Below are 19,691 nucleotides of genomic sequence, written 5' to 3' on the forward strand. Positions count from 1 at the left end.
TAGGTCACTTTTAAGCACTAAAAGGCCACAATAGGGTCTTCCCGGAGCCTTCTCTTCTCCAGGCTGAACAACCCCAACTCTCTCAGTCTGTCCTCACAGCAGAGCTGTTCCAGCCCTCTGATCATCTTGGTGGCCTCCTCTGGCCCCTCTCCAACAGGTCCACGTCTTTCCTGTACTGAGGGCTCCAGAGCCGGACACAGGACTCAAGGTGGGGTCTCACCAGAGCAGAAGGGTGAGGAGGGAAAGGAGGTCTCCTGCTATCAGACCTTCAGAGAATCACAGAATGTTAGGGCTTGGAAGGGACCTCAAAAGATCATCTAGTCCAATCTCCCTGCCAGAGTAGTAACACCTAGATGAGGTTACACAGGAATGTGTCCAGGTGGGTTTTGAATATCTTCAGAATAGGAGACTCCACAACCTCCCTGGGCAACCTGTTCCAGTGTTCTGATACCTTTACTGAAAATAAGTTTTTTCTCATATTTAAGTGGAACCTCTTGTGTTCCAGTTTGAACCCATTACTCCTTGTCCTACTGTTAGCTGTCACTGAGAGGAGCCTGGCTCCATCCTCGTGACACTCACCCTATATATATATATTTGTAAACATCAATGAGGTCAACCCTCAGTCTCCTCTTCTCCAAGCTAAAGAGATGCAGCTCCCTCACCCTTTCCTCATAAGGGAGATGCTCCACTCCCCTAATCATCTTTGTTGCCCTGCCCTGCGCTGGACTCTCTCCAGCAGTTCCCTGTCCTTCTGGAACTGAGGGGTAAAATCCCTGTACTGCTGGTAAATCCCTGCCTGGTCTCTCCTGAAACACTAAAGAGTAGGCTTAGTTTTCTCACTGCCACTAAAGGGTGTATTCCAGTTGGGAGTATGGATAATACACAAGACTAAATTTCACAGAGATCTCTTAGTGTGCAAGGCAGAATATGGTGTGGCATCCTGAGGGGGACTACGGTGGGTCCATGGATTCCCTGACGGAGGGCATGGGAACAGAAATTAGCCTTGAAGATATGAAGGCCTACCTGTGAGAAAGATGGGAGTAAAGGAGTATCCAGAGATGTTAAGGATGTACCCGTGAGAGAGAAGGGAGTAGAAGAGTAACATTGATGATAGCGAAAATAGCCAATGAGATGTTACTGCTGTAACTTGTAACCAATAGTGAAGAGACACATGGATTGGTAAAACTGTATAAAAATGCACTTGTGGCAATAAATAGCATCTACTACTTTCATCCTGGAAGAACTTGGTCTATGTCGTTTGTCTGTCTCAACCACGACAGCATCCTCTGCTAGAAAGGGACTGTGGTCTGTCAGAGGATCTGGTTCTTTTTTGTTTGTTTAAAACCTGTGCAAATAGCAGATAAACTGCTCTCAGATGCTAACATTATGGCAACATGTTCAGTAGAGTCCTGCAGTTGTCAAAACTACTGTACTGTAATTAAAAGTGAAACTAGACCAATCTCCTGACAGGTTTTATAAGAAAAATTAGATACCTTACAGTGAAAGTAGGCTAACAAATATTATTGTAGAATGACTTTATGCTTTCTGTCACCCTCATAAATAAGCCTACTTCTTAATTCTCATATGATAATGAGAGAATAACACGTATTTATCACCATTTATGACAACGCTCTGAATTCAGATAAACCCTTTTTTAACCAGGTTGCAATTACAGGGAAATGTTGAAAATAAAGTCAAGACTTATAATTATACAAAGGTTCTCAAAAGCCCAGTTAGCAAGTATATTTTATGACTGTTGCTTCTTCAGGAAATCAAAAGGTAGATGCAGTTCTCTCCTAGGTTTATCAGTTATATAGAAAATTGACTTCTGTCTTTTTGTTTTGGAGCCAAAGTTGCTGTTTTGGATAATGTATCCAATCCACAGTAAATAGTATGTGTCAGCAGGATCCAAAAATCAGAGTTTAATGCTGCTGTCCAGCTATAGATGCTGAGAAAAGGAATCAATAGGAAGACGTAAATAAAAGTTGGTAGTGAGCCACCAAGGCCTAGTTTGTCAGTCTTCATCTGAAAACAAATGCTGTATCCAGCAAGGAGAGAGAAGTGCTAACCCTCATAATTGTAAAGTGAGTAAATTGGTGTTTTTCTTATTTTATGCTGATTGTTTTATTAGCTAATTACAGATTGGTATCATACTGTGATAATTACTGTAATGAAAAATAACAAGGAAGTGCCAATCAGAAGCCTGTTTCTGGGCATAATAAATTCCACTCAGTTTAGGCAAAACATTCTTTTTAACTTTCTGTTTCACCTCTTGTCCTAATTATCTAAGTTATATTCTTAAAAAAAAAAAAGAAAACCCTTAGGAATTCTCTTGATAACTAATTTAAAAATGATAATTCTGGGTATTCCACAAAAGATGTCTGGAGGGAAAGTGTAGAACCTCATTCCCTTGAATGAGAAGATATGAGAGACTGAAGTGATACCAATGGTGCAAAGCATGCTGCAATATTATTATTGGAAATGGTAACATGTTGAAGCATTTTTGTGGCAGGTTTCAGTGTTTTGTTACTGTTTTGATTAACTTCCTGTTCTTGTAATATCATGCATTAGAAAAAGTGTGTTTATAAGGCTGGTCAAGGAATTGTGATTAGCTTATCCATCTGAGTATTTGGTATAACCTACATTCTACCATGTACCACATGCAGTGTTGCCCTGATTTTGCAAATGCCCTTTCAACCCACTGGCATGTAGCACGAAGAAAAATGTTGCTGTATATGATTAAAAGATCATTCTTCCCTAGCCAAGTCTAAGTCTAAACAGCTATATCTTTAATATGATGGCATACCTAAGAGAGCAAAAATACTAATTTGCTACAGAAGCTTCCCCAATAGCCTGCAGTTGTAAGGAGGGCGCTTGACTGGGTACATATATAAAGAATGTGGGGAAAAAAGGAATTGAAGTATTGTCTGGCCAAAATAATAGTTAAAGTTTTGAGTTAGTCTCCTCCTGTGCCACACTGGTTTATGTGGTAAATTACTTCTTTGATTTAGTCTTGGCATACTAAATTCCAAGAGAAATGCTGGAGGAAAATAGATTGATTTCCAATCATTTGATTTAATGCCCCCTCTCTCAAGTATATTATCTAAAAATTTTCACTCTTCACCCATGTTGTGCTCTATTTTCCCTAGAGCACACTCTTCTTTGTATAGAGAGTAATACCCATCTGAGAAAAGTACTGTAAGGCTAAAGTAGAGTGCAGAAGCTAAGCTAGTTATTTGTTGGATTGCAGAGGTTTGATGCATAGATTGAGTCTCCTGTTGTTACTTTCTATCCAGATGTACATTGTTTGTTTCCCTTAAAAGCTAATCATTTTGCGGGGTTTTTTTGTTAAGGATGTATGTGACTGGGCTTGTTATCAATTTTATCTTCAGGTATGGATGGATTCCAATAGTATTATTTCCCCATCTTGTGTCCTAATGATTTCAGCCTGTCTGCATTTAAATAGCTAAACAATGAAATTTAATTGTTCTCTCAAGCACATGATATTCTGTTGCTTATTTTCTGCATGCAGACTAGATCATCTTGCACTGAAGTGCTCTCGAACAGGGCTATCTGTGCTAAACTAAGTTACGCTGTTTTGAATCAGGGTTGAGCCTATAATACTCATGCTTTGTTTACCCTGTTTGTTTTTTGTTGTTGTTGTTGTTTGTGGTTTTTGTTTGTTTGTTTGTTGGTTTTGCTTTAACCCCCTGCCCCAAGCCTCTACCATTCCATGGCTGGCCCAATGACTTCTAGGAGCAGGGCTGGGGAAGCAGTCATGGGCTTCCACAGCATCCAGTCTCTCACACAGGAGTGCTGTTTAACATGAATCATTACTATGAGGCTGAGGCAAATCTGTTCTATCTAATCAATGGCTGCTAAACAGAAACAGAAAGGTTTCTAAAGCATTTACTGTGGCCTTCAGACATGTAATTAATGAATGTTATTCCTCTTCCCTCCTTTTTTGTGGAGAAGGTGAACAGCTTTTATGTTACATTCATAAAACAGCTTCTGGAAGAACTAAGGCTTCATAATTCTGATAATTACAGTATCACAGTGTATTTATGGACAACACATACTAAAACTCCATCTTCTAACAGCTGTATTTGTAATTTTAGTTTTTAATGGTATTGTGGCAAATGATGTAGTTGAAACAGGCTTCATAGTTGTGTTTTTTCTCTGAGCCTACTGTAGTCAGTGAGGCTTTTCATGCTTGACTCTACCCCAGAAGGATAAAGGGAATTGCCCCTCCCCATTTGTGATAATCCTCTGTAGATTTTCTCTGGTTTTGGTTTGGTTTGGTTTTCTCCCCTCTTCTTGCCCCCTGCCCCATTCTTTTTTTCCTTTTATATCTCAATCCTGTTTGATAGAGTGAAAAAATACTCCTTTGCAAAATACCACTAGCAGTCTTATATTAAAAAAAAGTAATATTTGATACAATATAGTTAAAAATTATTAATCTGTTTATATTGGGGAGAAACAGCCATCATGGTTGGCGTTTTGTGTCCATGCCTTCTCCCTACTTTCTCACTGGGGAAACAAAAAATAGATCATGTACATCTGCTTTGAGTCAGTCACTTCTGTCTTCTGGTTTTCCAAGAATAGCCAAATGCTGCCATTGGTTCGCTAACTGTCAGGGAGAAAAACACTGGAGACTGTGGCATTAACACAGCGTCTTGAAAACACCAGCCCGAATGCATGCTCATCATGAGTCATGGCTGAGTGCTTGGGTTATTTCATTCCTGCAATTCCTCCGCAGAAGAGATATGGGAGGTGCAGTTCCCCAGTCTCATACCTGCTGGAGTGGGACAGTAACTTGTTTTTGGGACAGAACCTATGTGAGAACCTTCTGCCACCACAGCGACATGGTAATAATGTGCCCTCAAAGCTACTTTTCCCCAAATATGACTGACAAGCCAGGTAGTCTAGTGACAGATCCTCAGCATTCCTCAATCGTAGGATTTGAAGGAAGAGATCTCCCCTTTCTCCTGCTTCTCAACACTCTCCAAAGTCCTTCCCTAATCTGTGTCCCTTTCTGTCTGATGTGTGTCTTTTGGGATGTGCTTATCTAAGTGGAAAGCTTGGAAGCCAGGCCGTGATGAGAACTAATGACTTTCTGTGAAACTGGATGAATGTGGAAGTTGAGACCTTAGTCTGCGGGAGACTTGTGGTGTGCCCATGGCCTGCTAGGCTGTGCTCTGCCTTACAGCAAGTCCAAACTCTGACCTTGTGTGTGTTGAGAACAACAACAAAACAAGCCCTGTTGTGGGACAGGCAAGCAGTGGTTTTGGTTAACTTATATCTCGGCAGTAAATGTAAGGACTCCAAATCAAGCGAGGTTATTTTGCCTTACAGAATTGAAGCACACAACGGGACGATGTCTCCCTGCACCGCGCCAAGAGGACACTGCGCTCCACCAGGAGCAGGACACTGTGCGTGGGGCAGGAAAGCCCTTTGTGCGGTGGTGCCTCACTCCATTTTCTAGTCATATCCTCATATGGCTTCAGCTCCAGAGCCACCCTGGCCAGGCTGCAGACGTGAGCCCGCCTGGGTGACCGAGGAACACGTTTCCTTCCGGGGTCCTGGGCTGACCCGGCCTGCTGCTGCTCCGGTGGGTTTGGGCCCGGCGGGGGATCAGGACCAGCAACTCGCTGGATGGCGCTGCCCCGACCTCCTCCGCGCCGCTAGGGGGCGCTGGCGGCGGCATTGCCCGCTTCAACGAGGGCGGGGGCAGAGGGGAGGCCGCGCGCAGGCGCAGTAGCGTGCGCGCCCGCCCACGCGGCGTTGTCCCTCCCCAGCGACAGAGCGCGGGGTGGGCGTCCCCTGCCGCAAGGGCTGCCGGTCTATCGGCGGCGCGGGGGCGGGCGGCCGGCCCGGGGCCCGGACATAAGATGGCGGCGGCGTTGCTGGGGAGGCGGCGGCGGCGTTTGCGGCCGTGCGGGCTGTCGCGGAGTGCGGGCGGCGCGCGGCTGTGCCCGGGCTCGCAGGGCGGATAGAGCGGGGCCGGCTCGGCGGAGCGGGGCCGCCATGGGCTCCCAGGTGTTGCAGATCCTGCGCCAGGGCGTGTGGGCGGCGCTGAGCGGCGGCTGGTACCAGGATCCTCACCAGGGCGCTGGGGTCAACGCGCTGCACCTCTACCTGTGGCTCTTCCTGCTCGGCTTCCCCTTCACCCTCTACATGGTGAGCGGAGGCCGCCGCCGCGCCCTGGAGAGCGGTGCCGGCCCGGGCCTCGGGGCGGGCGGGCCTTGTGGGAGCCGCTGGGCTCGGCGGCGCTGGGGAGGCCCGGGAAGGGCCGCGGGCCGGGGCCGTCGCACGCGCGCCCCCTGCCCGCGCGCTGCCGCTGCCCGGGAAGGGGCGCCCGGGGCCCGCGTGCGCGCGGCGCTCCCTGGTCGCGCCCGCGGCCGGGAGGGGCGGGTCCGGCAGCTGCGGCCCGGGCGGCCCGGGGAACGTCTGAGGCCGCGGCGCTGCGGGAGCGCGGACCGGCTCCGAGAGGATGTGGGTGGGTGCTCGCGGGGCGCGGCGAGCCTTCGGTCGCTGGCGCTTTGCCTTCGCTTCTCTGTTTACTTTCCTTCAGAATCGGGCAAACTCCACTGGCTCCCACAGCAGATCTACTGGTACTCCAGGAAAAAGGCACAGTTTCTGTTGAAGCTGTCAGGTCTAGCCAGTGTTTCTGGCTGGAAGCTCTATCACTTTCTCTTTTGCCTTTTGAGACTGGGGGAAGTATGTTCTGCAGGTCCATAACCTAGAAGTTTATTTGGCCATAGTGTAGGGTACTGTGTGCTGGCTGGACAGCCCGTCTGGACTGTTTGTTATTGATAATAGGTTACTTTGGCTTTTTTGCTTGTGGCCAGATGGAGAATTCCTGTTAAATATATCTTTGTATCTGATTTTTCAGTTAAAGCTGTTGAAATACTAACCTTTAAACCTAGAAACTTCCTTGACATTTGGACTTAGAAACAAATATAGGAGAGATATGATCCACTTACGAGAAAAGGAGGCAGTTTCCTGTTGACCAGTGCTTTTCTTTCTGTGTGAGTTATGTGTAATTTATGAAATATTAGTATTTCACTTAGATTTCTCAGTAGAAAAATGTGGTCCTACCAGGTGCGATGTGACTAGTTTTGAGTATGTGAGTTAGAATGTAATTTGCATATCTGCCAAGTTCAGATGCTGTGATGACTTAAAGTGGAAACTGCTTTGTGAAAAAATGTTTGTGAATGAAGCCTTGAAGGAAGAGCTCTGCTTGAGTGCAGTTGCAGAGACTGACACCTCTGGAGTCAGGTATTTGCTTTGTTAAGAAGCGATTTGTGAGGCTGCAGTATGAGACACTTCATACTAAGAAATAACTAATGTGGAAGAGGAGGTTCAGCCCCATATGGTTAGTTTTTAATTCGTATTACGTTGTCTTGGAAAAGGTAGCTCCAAGGCTTTTTGTTTGAGAACTGTAAGATTGCTGGCAAGGAAACCGCAGGCTGAGACAAACTACTTTTAAAACCAGAGTTAATGTGACAACAGCTAGATAAAACTTTGATCTGAGCAGATCCTCTCTATAAAAATTATGAATCTGCATCTATTTGGAGTTCCACAGAATATTGGAAGAGGAGTGTCCTTTAGGTCTCAAATGTAGTGTGTGTTTTTGTTTTTTCTTTTAGAAGTAGTGCTTTTCTGCTTTGACAGAGTAGTCTAATTAGTACTGCCTTACTGAGAAAGCTGTTTATAAAGGCGTGGTGAGCAATATTCTGCATGCACAAGAGACTTTTGAAGGGGGTGTGTATATTGTGTATAGGTCTTTTGACAACTGATAAATATGGACTAGCATTTGAGTCTCCTGCTGCTCTTAAAGCAGTAATTAAGCTTCAGTTGCCCATACTATGGGGTAAACTTCACTGTTGCTTAAACTCTTTTCCTGTGCAAAGGGAAAAGATGAGCAAAAGGAGGCTGCTTCAGGTTTTCCTGAGGTCAGAGAAATTCTCTTGCCTCATAGCTCTGGACAAGTTAAAGATGCAAAAAGAAGTGCCAACTTCCCTGAGAATAAGTGGGGAGATTAGTCACAAGTTAAAGCAGATTGAATCATATTTGGCTGTTTTCCCTCTTTCCACCCTCTGCAGTTCAAGTGTTGTCTAGACATAAACCAAACAGGCAGAACTGTGATGGTCATCTCAGCTCTTTAGCATCTTTTAAGCTCTTTTTCAGAATGAAAAGCAGTAAATGTTGCATTGCTGTAAGACATACAGAAATAAGCAGGACTTGCTTAAAAAGTCTTAGGTAATCGTAATCTGAATTCTGAGCATGGCTCACTGGTGTGTAGGAGGGAGTTTCTAAGCTAGCTTCAAATGACTTATTGCTGGCAGACAACCTTATGTGTTTAAAAAACAAGGTGTATAGTAAGACTTGGAATGCTGGCAAGTTTTACATTACATATAAAACTTCTGCACCTAGAGAATTACAAGGTTATAGTCTTGCTTTGGTGCATTGGGGCACTAATAACTGTAGTTATTCCTAAATTGTTTTGTAGCAACAAAGGCAAAGGGATCCCCTAAGAACTTCACTTATAGATGGTTCTCAAGGCTGAATGCATTTTACAGTAAGCTAATAACTTTTTTCCAAATGTTGTTTAATCCCCAGCAGGAATGGAGCACCTAATCCTTTTGGATATGGTAATTTAGGTGCCCTTATTGCTTAAAGACTTGGATTATTGCTCCCAGTGTTTTTAATTATTCTTCTCTGTGTTCCTTCTATTGATCCTGTATTTTCAGGATGGAGTCTGGTAATGGTTGTGGTCAGCAAGCAATACTATAAATCTGTATGTTTCTTTGCACGTGTATGCCAGTGCTGTTAGGGTTGATGGGTTTAACACATGGTGCAAACCACCTGAAGAAATTAGCAGTAGAATTCAGCTAGCCATTCTTCCGTGGTCCCACCTCTGCTTAAGCACATAAAAGTGAGGTCTGTACACTGTGTGAAGGCGAAGAGACAGATGTATACATAAAGTATCCGGATATGTAATATAGATATATTTTTCTCCTGTGTATTTATACTCTTAAACTGTACTTGTTGAAACTGTGGCAAAAATAGTGTAGATAATCACGGAACTGGGGTGTAGATGAAGAAAAGTGTCTGCTTCAGTGAAGCTGCTTGAGTCTGTACTCTTGGATCTGTGACTCTGCAGCATGCGTACGAAAATACTGCGTTCTGGACTAGTTAAATCTATCCTGTTTGGATATTTGTATTCAGTAACAGACGTAACTGTGCTTGTTGATCTGCATATCAGTTGTAAGAACTGATCCCCGTTTTTACTCTAACCCAAAAATCAAGTTGGGAGAAGAAAATACACTACAGCATGGGGAAACTGTATGACTAGGTTGTAAAAATATAGTGGTAGAGTTGAATGGAAAATACCCTAAATGCAGAGGCCAAAGTTATGCATCAGTGTTGCAAGGGGGAGGGGAAGATAGGAGGCTGCCAGAGCGCTTCCCCTAGTTGGAATGCTGCTTTAGCCCCACCACGCGTGCAGGAACGGGTGAGGTCTTGGCTCTGACACTTGAAGAATTTTGCCAGGGACTGAAGAGCAGCTAGGACTGTACCTTGCTTGGGTTGATGGGCTTATATGTACCTACAGAACTTATCTGTCAAAGTCAAGCTCATTTAGACAACAGATCAGTTAATAGGCACTTGATTTCTTGACTTGTGTACGTAGTTATAGGAGTAGGTCATATAAATGTTGCTTCCTGTGACAGTCTTTTTCCGGTGAAGTTTCTGAAACAGATGCTGTTTCTTAAACCAAGAGTTTAAGTACTTGAAGTTGGATGTATGATCACAGTATGTTTGTAATCATACAAACATACTGTGATCATACATCCAACTTGATGGTCCCTGGTATCCCACATTGCTCTAAGCCAGCCACACTAGTTTGTTGGCTACTCAAGTTTCATTTGTACATCTTGAGGTTTCAGTCAAAAACTAGGTAACTTGTAACTGAACCTACTTCCTGGTGACAGCAGTTCTTAAGGTCTCTGGCTGGTCATAACTAAAAGTCTTGACAGAAGAGCATCTGCTGTTTCTTGATCTTTCCTCTTCTCCAGTATGAATGTTTCTATAAAATACTAGCCTCAAAATGCTTGAACTTGAGAGCATTTTACAAGGCAACTGTTAGGGCTTAATAAGTGTTTGATTGATAATCACTTTTACATAAGGACTTGCAATCTGGTTTGGGTTGGGAGACTGTCCTATGAATGTTCTCTCAACAAGTAATACCTACACATCTTTTGAAAAGAATCTGGCAACTTCATTGCATCTGTAGTGTCTAGCTAAAGCTAGATGTGGTTAGGTAAGATCCATAGAGTCTTTGTTTCTTCCTAAGTATGCACCACAGCCTGTGATCAATGAAGTTCCCTCTGGTTCCTGGCACTTAATGTATTTCAAACACTGAATCAAGATAAAGTGGCCTTTGTAGTTCAAATGAGAATATTTTAATCCTGTAACTAGTGGTCTCAGGTTTGTTTTCTGTTCTAGGTTGAACATTGGATTCTAGGAGTGCTTAAAGCTTTTTCTACCCACTCATTTACAAGAAGAGTGCTGTGATATAGCTGTGCTGACATAAGACACCAGCTTCCTAAAGGGGCAGTCCTGCACCTTGTAATGACACACCTGTATCTTACCTTTGTCCACATGTTTAGTGTGGTTTTTATAAGTTGTATTGAAAGGTTTTAATTTGGAAAGTGACTCCTGAGGGGAGGGTGGTATAAAATCAGTGTCCTTCGCTTCCCCCTCTGTCTTTGAAGAGTACTACTTAACTTCCCTTTAAGATTGAGGGAAGTACTTTCAGCTAAGAGTTTATCTAATTATTGGGTTTGTTTAGTCATTGGATGACTGAAGTTTTCAACAGAATGTAATTAAAGCAGACAGTTTTTGTTGTGCTCTTCTCTCCCAGGAGCGCTTCAGTTGTGCCTGCTGCTGTTTAGTGTATGTTTTCTTTTGATGCTAGTGGAAGTGACTAGAGATGTGCAGTAAAATGGGATGTTCCCTGAAATGCTGTTGCAGCTACAGACTTGTTGCTAGCTGGTGTCTGCTAACAAGCTCTAACCTGAAATTTTTAGTCTTTTTGTGACCAATAAATATATTTCAGTTCTTGTGAAAAGAACTGAAATCAAACTGCAAATTTGTAGGGCTTAAATTTGTATTGAAGTCTTGAAGATGATATTATATAGGATGTTCAGTTATGCTGGTGAGAGACCTGCCTCTCCTCAAATGTGGTAAAATGTTAAGCACAGAATAAAACACTGATCTTGCTTTAACTTGCCTTGGCCTGTGGAGAGAAGACCCCAAATGGAAGTTGAATGCTTCTAAGTTTCGCAAAGAAAACCAGAAGGCTCCAGTGGTCTAGGTTGGGTTGCAGTAACTTCCTCTGGAGGCTCGAATGCAGGCAAATTGCTGGTATAATACCATGGGCAGCACTGCTGTACTATAGCATGAGACTTAAAGTATGATCAGACAGTAGAGTATGCTAGACATGATAAAATATTATTCTGTTCCCATAGTATATGCCCTATATAGAGAAGACTAACTGCGATTGAATATGAAGAATAAAAAATAGTGAGTTATCTTATTTGTAGTTTTCTGCCATCCTGTGGAAACAGGCTGTGGGGAAGGAGCACCCTTTAATTCTTTATTTGATTTGCTGCAAGTTACATGAGGTGTTTGTTTTTTTCCCACTTGTCTCAAAACTTTCCTTTGCAGAACAGGACGTGTAAATTTTGCATTCTATAAGATAAATGGGATGTAGTGCGTGACCTCACTGCTGGTGGAGTAGAGGAAAGAAACTGAAGAGCTCTCCAGATAGAAAAGTATAGACTTGTCTTTTACAGACTAACTCTAGCATTTGTTACCTAGTGTTAAGATGACTCTGCTGATAATGGCTTCTGAACACTAGGTACTTGTAAAGGAGACTCTAGTTGTAGTTGGGTTTGTGACTGGGTAGCAGACTGCTTAGCAGGCACGGGAAGCTCATATATTTGGCCACAGTTAACAGCATGCCCTTGCCTGCAGGGACCTAGCTGCCTCTGAAGGTCTTGGAAGCAGATGCGCTGTGTTTCTTAAGACCCTTGTGGCATTGGTTCAGGGGCTGTATGGATGCCATTAGCATCGTTGTGGCCCCTGGCTGCTTACTGATGGTGTTTTTAAGTAGCTTTGTCCTCTTTCTCATCCTGAGGTGGTGCTTGGTCAGTGAAATCTCTGGGTCCATTAGGGTCTTGTCCAACTGAGTGTGCAAAATATAAGTTAGCATACCTCAGCTTAATTTGCCTGTCCTACTTCAAATATTATAATAGTTGTTGACTTAACTTACCTTTTCCTACAGAACAAGTTAAACTTCACCTCTGTAATAAAAGAATCCTAATAAATAACCTGCCTCCTGATTGATTCCAGGCTCAATTATTTGTACTTGTTTGTCTTTAGAGATGTTACATTGATTGTTTTTGCTTACTGCCAGAAAGTGAGCAGTCTAATTTGATTTGTTCTGAAGTCAACAGACAATATAGTATTTAGAAATGTTTATCCTTTTATCACCTTTATTAGAATAATATTTTGTACTTGGAGATCTCTTCAAACTGTGTTTTTGCTCAACTCATGGCTTAAATTGTGTGATGAGCTCTGGCAGTTCTTCCAGGACTACTAAGTTCTTGAATATGTAGAAATATTAATGTTGTAATTGGATCTCCTTTAAACAACTAAAACTAGCTTTATTTGCAGAATAGAGAGGTGCTCTGTCTTATTCTCCAGTTATGTTCCCTTTCTGATTCTGCAAGATGTGCAATGGGCTTCTTTGATCACTGCAAACACTCTTCTCTTGCCATGGTCTGTATAGGGAGGGTAACTAGGTGTACGAATCACACTGGAAATCTCCTTGAGCTAGGAGGTCTAAAAAGACAGTTCACTTGTTCTTCTCATCAACTGAACTAATATTCATGCTGGGTGACAAATGCTGCTGAGTTCTGATTGTTTTCTGTCTGTGTGTGTATATGTGCTTATGGCTGTTAGAATTTTATATCAAACTGCACCATTACTGGGGTAAAGGATGGTGATGCAGCAAAACACTTGAACACAGGCTCTTGTTTCTTTTGAAAGGAAAGTGGTCTATTTGTGGCTGAAGGCAAGGAGGTAATATCTCATTCTGTTTAGTGACTGCCTAGGGAAATGGCAAGATTATAAATATGAATAAAGGCTGAATTAGGAGGGTGAAAGCCTTGAAGTGAAATCTGAAGTTGAACTAGTACTCCGAACACTCCTTCTAAATAGCTATTAGGCTGTGCTTAATATTAGTTGATGAAATGATTGGTCTGTAAAAGCTGTATGGGCCTCAGTGAAAGTTGTGTGAGAATTCTTAATTCTGAGTGGAATTTCAAAAGTTGAATGCAGACCTGAGGTTTTTCATGTGGCTTCTGGTCACCTTAGACGCAGCTGAAAAATTATCTTCAGAACATCTACTCTAGCAGCCTTTCCATGGGCACAGAGTAATCTAGCACAAATCATCTTTGCTGCATGGGGTTTTGCAGGTTATTGTGGACTACTGCTAAAATGTGTGAGCCACAAATGTAAGCAGCCTTTTGTTTTGTATGCAGGTAGTGAGAAGTTTGGCTTTTGTGACTGGGTATCTTGTCATGCAAGAGTAGCTGTTGGAAGCCGACAGGCTAAGTTGAATCATCTGTGTTGGGTAGCTGAGCAGGTTTTCTCTCATCCACCATGCTATCACACTCACATAAGTTTCTCCAAAATGGACTTGGTGCTGGGTACTAGCCCTGAAATAAGGTCATACCCTGTGCTTGGTTTAGTTTTCAAGTTGCTTAATTTTTTACGTCTTTATTTGTAACAACTAATCAAAAATATTGGTTGTGGCCCAAAAAAAAATCATGCTTGCTCTAGGTTTTGTAGTCTAGGTATTACATTCTGATAGCCTGGAAAAAGAGAACAAGAGCTGACTTTGGTTCTCAAGCTCTAGTGATAAGTCTATTTAACTTACTGCTGTGGTGCTTTGGTGTCTTGTAGTCTAACTGTTCCTTTTTTTATCTTGCTGGACTAATAACAATCTCTGCACAAAGTTTGACTGTAGGGGTTCTGTGTGTGTTTAAATCTTCATTTTGAGTATGATCAATATTTTCTATATGAAGTAAACTGTTAAACTATAGGTAGCTTTATTTTTTTTATGGACATTTGACTTTGTGTTCATTAACTCTTTCTTACTCTCTTTTGAAAGGCCCTTCCTTCTTCCATGATGATAGTAGCTGTCTACTGCCCGGTGATAGCAGCTCTCTTTATCGTTTTGAAGATGGTGAATTACCGTTTGCACAGGGCACTGGATGAGGGAGAAATTGTGGAGAGGAATGCCAGTGAGCATATGGACAGAGGTGCAAAAACAGAACAAAGCAATGCTTCAGCCAAGAGGAAAGACAGCAATGGGCCCAGGTAAGCTGTCTGCTGTTTGAGTATTGCTTCAAATGGTAAACAGTCCTGTTTTCATCAGATGTGTAACTGGAGCGGTGGTTGAAATAAACACTGAGGAATATAGACGCAGACCTCTGTAGTTCATAAAGACTATTTATTCTAGTCTTTAAAAGCAGACTTATTTATATATTAGCTTTGAAATGATGGATTCATGTTAATTTCCTGGTTCCTTCCCCAAAAGAGTTCCAGAACAATACTGAAAATGCTGGAAGCACTGAAACAATAGCATGGAAAATGCATGCTACACAACCAGTACAAGTAATCTTATTTCAGCAGTAGACTTAGTTTTTAAAAATGTAGCTTTCAAAGACGACATACTACATGTGAAGTCTTCTATCACTGATCTGATGTCTGATCTGTTTCAATTTGCTTAGTTTTGCAAAAGCAGGAGTCAGACACTATGCTTGACTTCAGTCATAGTGTTACTTCAGAAGAACAATGTTTTGTGAATTTGGAAATTCTGGAATTGCTCAGCTCAGTAATGAAGATGATAGTTCTGAAGTCCTGTCAATAGGAGGTGATTCCTTTCCACAGATCTCCTTTGCTGTTGCCAGCATCAGAAAACCCAGAGGTTTTCCTCCTCTGACCAGACTATTTGGAGGAAGAAGAGCAAAAGATGACTCATCAACAAGACCAGCCTAACCAGTCTGATCAGACTATGGATGTGTTATGAGCTCTATTATCAAAGCTTCTGCCTGGCTCCAGATAATTGAGGCCATCTTAAGAGACTACATTAAATAAATCAACCTTGAGTTGAGAGCATTTCTCTTGTCTATGAGTTTCTGGTACTAGTAGCCATGAATAGTTTTCAAAGTGAGGCCATTAGTGTGTTGTCCTGACTCTTAAAAGGTTGTTTGTGTTTTACTAAAAAAAGAACCAAAATGAACTGAAACTTTTACATGCAGACACTGTTCTAAGGAAATGTAGCTGAAAGAAGCCTCTTAAGTCTGTTTATCAGGATGCTTAAAGAAAGGAAGTGTTAAAGTGATGCTCTTTAAAATGATCACCCTAAAAGCAAAAGAACTTCATTGTGCATATGGAGTAGCTTCTCATGAGCTGGATCTTAAGTTCTTCTGTATCTGCTCTAAGCTCGGGGAGCACACTGTTAGCAAAAATGGTGTCTTGGATCTCTTTAAAGTTGATATGCAGTAGCTTCTTATATCAATCTTTTATAAACTGAACCTTTTTCCATGGTGTGTTTGGTAACTGAACCTGCTGATTTTAATTGTGACTCCATTTAGATCACCATATAGCATACTAAAACTGTATTGAGCTGTTTTGGCAGAATGGTTGTCTGAATGTGTATTAATGCTTACTCTGCTTAATAAAATTCATTAAAGTAATCTGGTGGTCTGTCTGTTTTAATGCAACCTTGCTAACGCATGTTTTAGCTATGATCCTTGGATGTTTTTCCTTTGTTAAGCTACATAAGCTGTTGCTTCCAAAACAGTAGCCAAGACTTGGCAAGGGACCTCTATCTACTAGTATTGGGAATTACTTCTGGATGTTTCAGAAGTTGTTTTGTCTAACGAGCAGTTGACATGGGACAAGTTGCTACATTATAAGCATTTATGAGCTCAGAAGTAGAGGTTAGTTTGCTGTGTGTCCTGCTTGCCAGCTAAAGTTTCATTAACTTTTATATGATCCTTGTTCCCACTTTCAGGTCTCTTAACTAGAACTGGGAACAAGGTCAATGCAGAAATTACGGAGTTACTTTTTGGTAAGTGGGATATACAGTATATACTAATCTTTGCCTGGACATTTACAAGAGCTCTAGGATAACATTCAAACCAGTAGAGGGTATGTAGAGTGAGTGTTTAATATTGAGCTGTCACCTTCTCAGTAAGTTAAATTGGAACACTAATAAAAAACCTGTCTTGGAAGAAAGGTGGATATAGGGGAGATCTAAGCAGACATACTACATTAAATATTTGCATAATCAGAATGTTAGTTTTGATAGCTTAGGCTATGTGATACTAAATGTGTGTGTGTGTGTATATATATAGAGAGAGAGAGCGAGCGCATAGTGGGTGAAGCTGTCCTAGAGTTTTCACCCTGCTCCCACGCACGCTCCTTGGGACCACTTTATATATGAATATTACGATTTTTGAAGGATTAAGCAATAGTCTGGTTTCTGTTCAAAAGTCACATTCAGGATCCTGTTCAGCTTCTAAGAACTACCATTCTTTCTGAAGATGTTTATCTGCAAAGTGGTGCTTTCAAGTGACAAAAATCATGTGCTGTCATATGTAGCTTTACATGAACTCATATCTTTGTGAATAGGATCTAACTCTGAAGGCTTTTAGTCTTTTCATAAAACTTTGGCATGCTTAAGCAAAGAACATCTTACTGTTCCTTAAAAATGCCTTGTTTGATCCTTGCCTGCTTTATAAAGGTGAAATTCTCTAGTTAATATTTTTGAAAGAAGCTAGTCTTTAATTTAGAGATAGGAATGTGTGCTATTGTCTTCTGTAACTTCTAGTGTAGTTGCTGCTTTTGTACTTAAGGGGGTGGTGGTAGAAATGCTTCTTTGAGGTTTTACAAGAACAAGTAATGGAGGTGCAGACTCGCTCCTAATCCCACATAAAAGGTAGAAGGAACAGTGCAAGCACAATCTTTGGGTGTCAGTGGGTCCACATAGATACCTCAAAACACTTAAGTCTCTCTTGCTTCTGAAGATATGAAGATGGCTTCTTTCTGTTGTCAATGACTACTGTGGTTCAAAGTATCATGAAGCATTAAGATGGTGGCACTGCTGTTGCTGATCTCTATCAGCATGGAGGAGCTGCAGTCATGATACTACATGAATTTCACATGTACTTCACCCAAAAAATAAAACTGATAGCTGGGGAATGTAGCTTCCCAAGTTATTGCATACAGTCTACTTACACAAGTATAAGCAAGAGAAATTAAAATAAGAAAAAAAAAAAATATCTTCAACTCTTGCTGTGCCTTTGCAATTTCTTATCTTTGCAGTTTTCTGTGGCTGGCAGACCTGTTCTTGAGCTTGGAATTGTTTTGCCTTTTTGACTCTATAATTAGAGATTCAAACTAAATAAATCTTAATACTTGAAACTGTTGTCGTCTAGCATTTGCAGTACATGCTGTGGTCGTTCTGTGTTTTGAGAGCAGTCTCCTGACTAGTTATCCTGATAGTTTAGTTGAAAATTAAGGATAGATGAAGACTAAAACTTCCCCTCTGCTTTATCCTGAAATCAGAATTGCTCATTCCGGATTCTCTCTGGAAGTTCTAGTCCAAATATCAGATTTCTTTAGTCAACCAGCCTAAGTCAGGTTTTAAACTTCTGAATTCATGTAGACTTACAGCCTCTTCAGTCTTCTGGTTAGTCTCTGATGCATTAATATAGGACAGTTACTAATAATTAGAAATTCTAGTTTTAATTTGTTTTGCACAATCCTTGAATGCCTTGTCCACAGCCATCTCTGTTGAAGGTAGCTGGACATAATTTATTTGGTCTTCTCAAATGGTCTAGTAACTTCAGGGCTTTTTGCTTGCAAACAGAAGTGTTGTGCTTGTTCTAATGTATGAAGTGAGCAAACTGTAAGAAACTGAGTGTAGAAGGTAACAGCAGAAATGGCCACAACACTAGTAGAAGACAGTTCCTAAAGGGTTCTACGTGCTTTTGTAGTCCAGATCTTTACACGTACTATCATGAATCCTAGAACTTGTACTTCCTGCTTGTTTCTCCAGACTTCGTTTGTTGTTGTTTGTTACTAACTTTTGTTAATCCATTAGTTTGTGTGTGCTGTCACAGAATATAGCAGCTGTGAGCAGAGTGGTGGTGTTGGGCTGGGCTGTTGCTTGTGCTGATATCTGATGGGTCACTGTTAGACAGAATCGCCTCCTTCTCCCACTGTGGTGGCTAACTACTCAGTTCTATGCATGAAAGCTTATTTGTGTTGGCTTATTTTTCTACTTCATAGGACATACTTTAATCATATGCAGTGTTTCTGAATGAGTTATTCAAATAGGAAAGGAATTTAATCTTTTTGTGAAAGGCATTCTTTGTTATATCTTCAGTTGTCATCATAATGTACACTGAGCTTAAACAGTAAGTGAGAATTTTTCAGTTTAGTGTTTAACTTCATGTTACATAAGGAATACTTTGGTTAAAGCTGGTGGAAATTATTGAAGCTGAATTCTGTATATATGTTTTTTTCTTCACTGGTTCTGCCTTAGGATAGTTGATGAACCCTCTCTGACCTGGTGTTATAAACAGCCATCAATAAGAGCATGCTTATGTCTAATGGCTGAGCTGTACCAAAATTGTGGCTTTTCACATTTTCTTCGATTTGCTGGAATCTGACTATATTTGTTCTGCTAACTCATGGCTGACTTTTCTCTTAACTTATTTTTACTTAAGTAATATATCCCTAGCTTCAAACTGTGGTTGGTTTTTTTTTGTAGTCTTCTTGATGTAGGAAGGTTTAGGGGTGGCTTGTATGATCTAGAACGGTTCCCAAAGTTGTATCTTTATGCCTCTGTGAGATAACAGCTTGAAAGATCATGCTGCAGAATGAATGTTTCAGGTCCTTTAGTCTACAGGCAGTTTATTTATAGTATCCAAGATCGATGTCCATGTATTACAAAAATTATTAGGTGGTGGTCTTATTGTATGAGAGTTTACCATGAAACTAGCTGTCTGTTAAGTCCTGCAGTGCTTCTACCTATTTCTATCTCATTCTCTAGAGGGGCTTCATCTTTAGTTTCTTTAGTCCAGCTGGAGGAGGGTTATGCATGTGTTCGTTCTTCAGCAAAATGTTGGAGTGGACTTTCCACAGCTCTGAATCATTGTTGGGAGGCAGTTGTTTATCTTTGGGAAGGAGCAGAAAGTGTCGGTGTCAAATTACATGCCAGCTAATTCTGTTCAGAACTCTTCTGGATCAAGATAGTTGAAGAGAACTGTATTGGTAGAGGGAAAAAAGATGCCTCAACTTCTCCCTCTTTGCAGTTAACAAACAGTGCTAGACTGGATCCCTGGAGCTGTGGTCCCCAACTCATTTCACACCCCATTGTCCTAATGGACAGGCCCAACGTGCTTTTGTTTCATAAATAATCTGCCTTTGACAAGCTGAATTATGTTGAATTATGATTTGGTGATGTTGATCTAGAAGACATTGTCAAATCAATACTTATTAATCCTGAAAGGACGAAATCACTAGAATGTAATAGT

At 41.5% G+C, this 19,691-nt stretch overlaps 1 protein-coding gene across 5 annotated transcripts in view; it reads left to right on the forward strand.

The window, feature by feature from the left end:
• The first annotated feature begins 5,810 nt into the window (after positions 1-5,810).
• The window catches only part of PCNX1 (pecanex 1), an 86,268-nt gene continuing 72,387 nt past the window's right edge, over positions 5,811-19,691 (forward strand). For 3 of the 5 annotated variants that reach the window (XM_080344852.1, XM_080344848.1, XM_080344849.1), the window contains exons 1-2: positions 5,811-6,180; positions 14,249-14,457. In XM_080344852.1, the coding sequence (XP_080200978.1) occupies positions 6,028-6,180; positions 14,249-14,457 (362 nt within the window). In that variant the 5' untranslated portion in view covers positions 5,811-6,027. Of the gene's footprint in view, positions 6,181-14,248; positions 14,458-16,159; positions 16,297-19,691 lie in introns of those variants that run through there. The other 2 variants (XM_080344850.1, XM_080344851.1) reach the window with 2 other exon arrangements.

This window comes from Nesoenas mayeri (genome assembly GCF_963082525.1).
Source record: "Nesoenas mayeri genome assembly, chromosome: 5".
In the NCBI taxonomy this organism is placed as follows: domain Eukaryota; kingdom Metazoa; phylum Chordata; class Aves; order Columbiformes; family Columbidae; genus Nesoenas; species Nesoenas mayeri.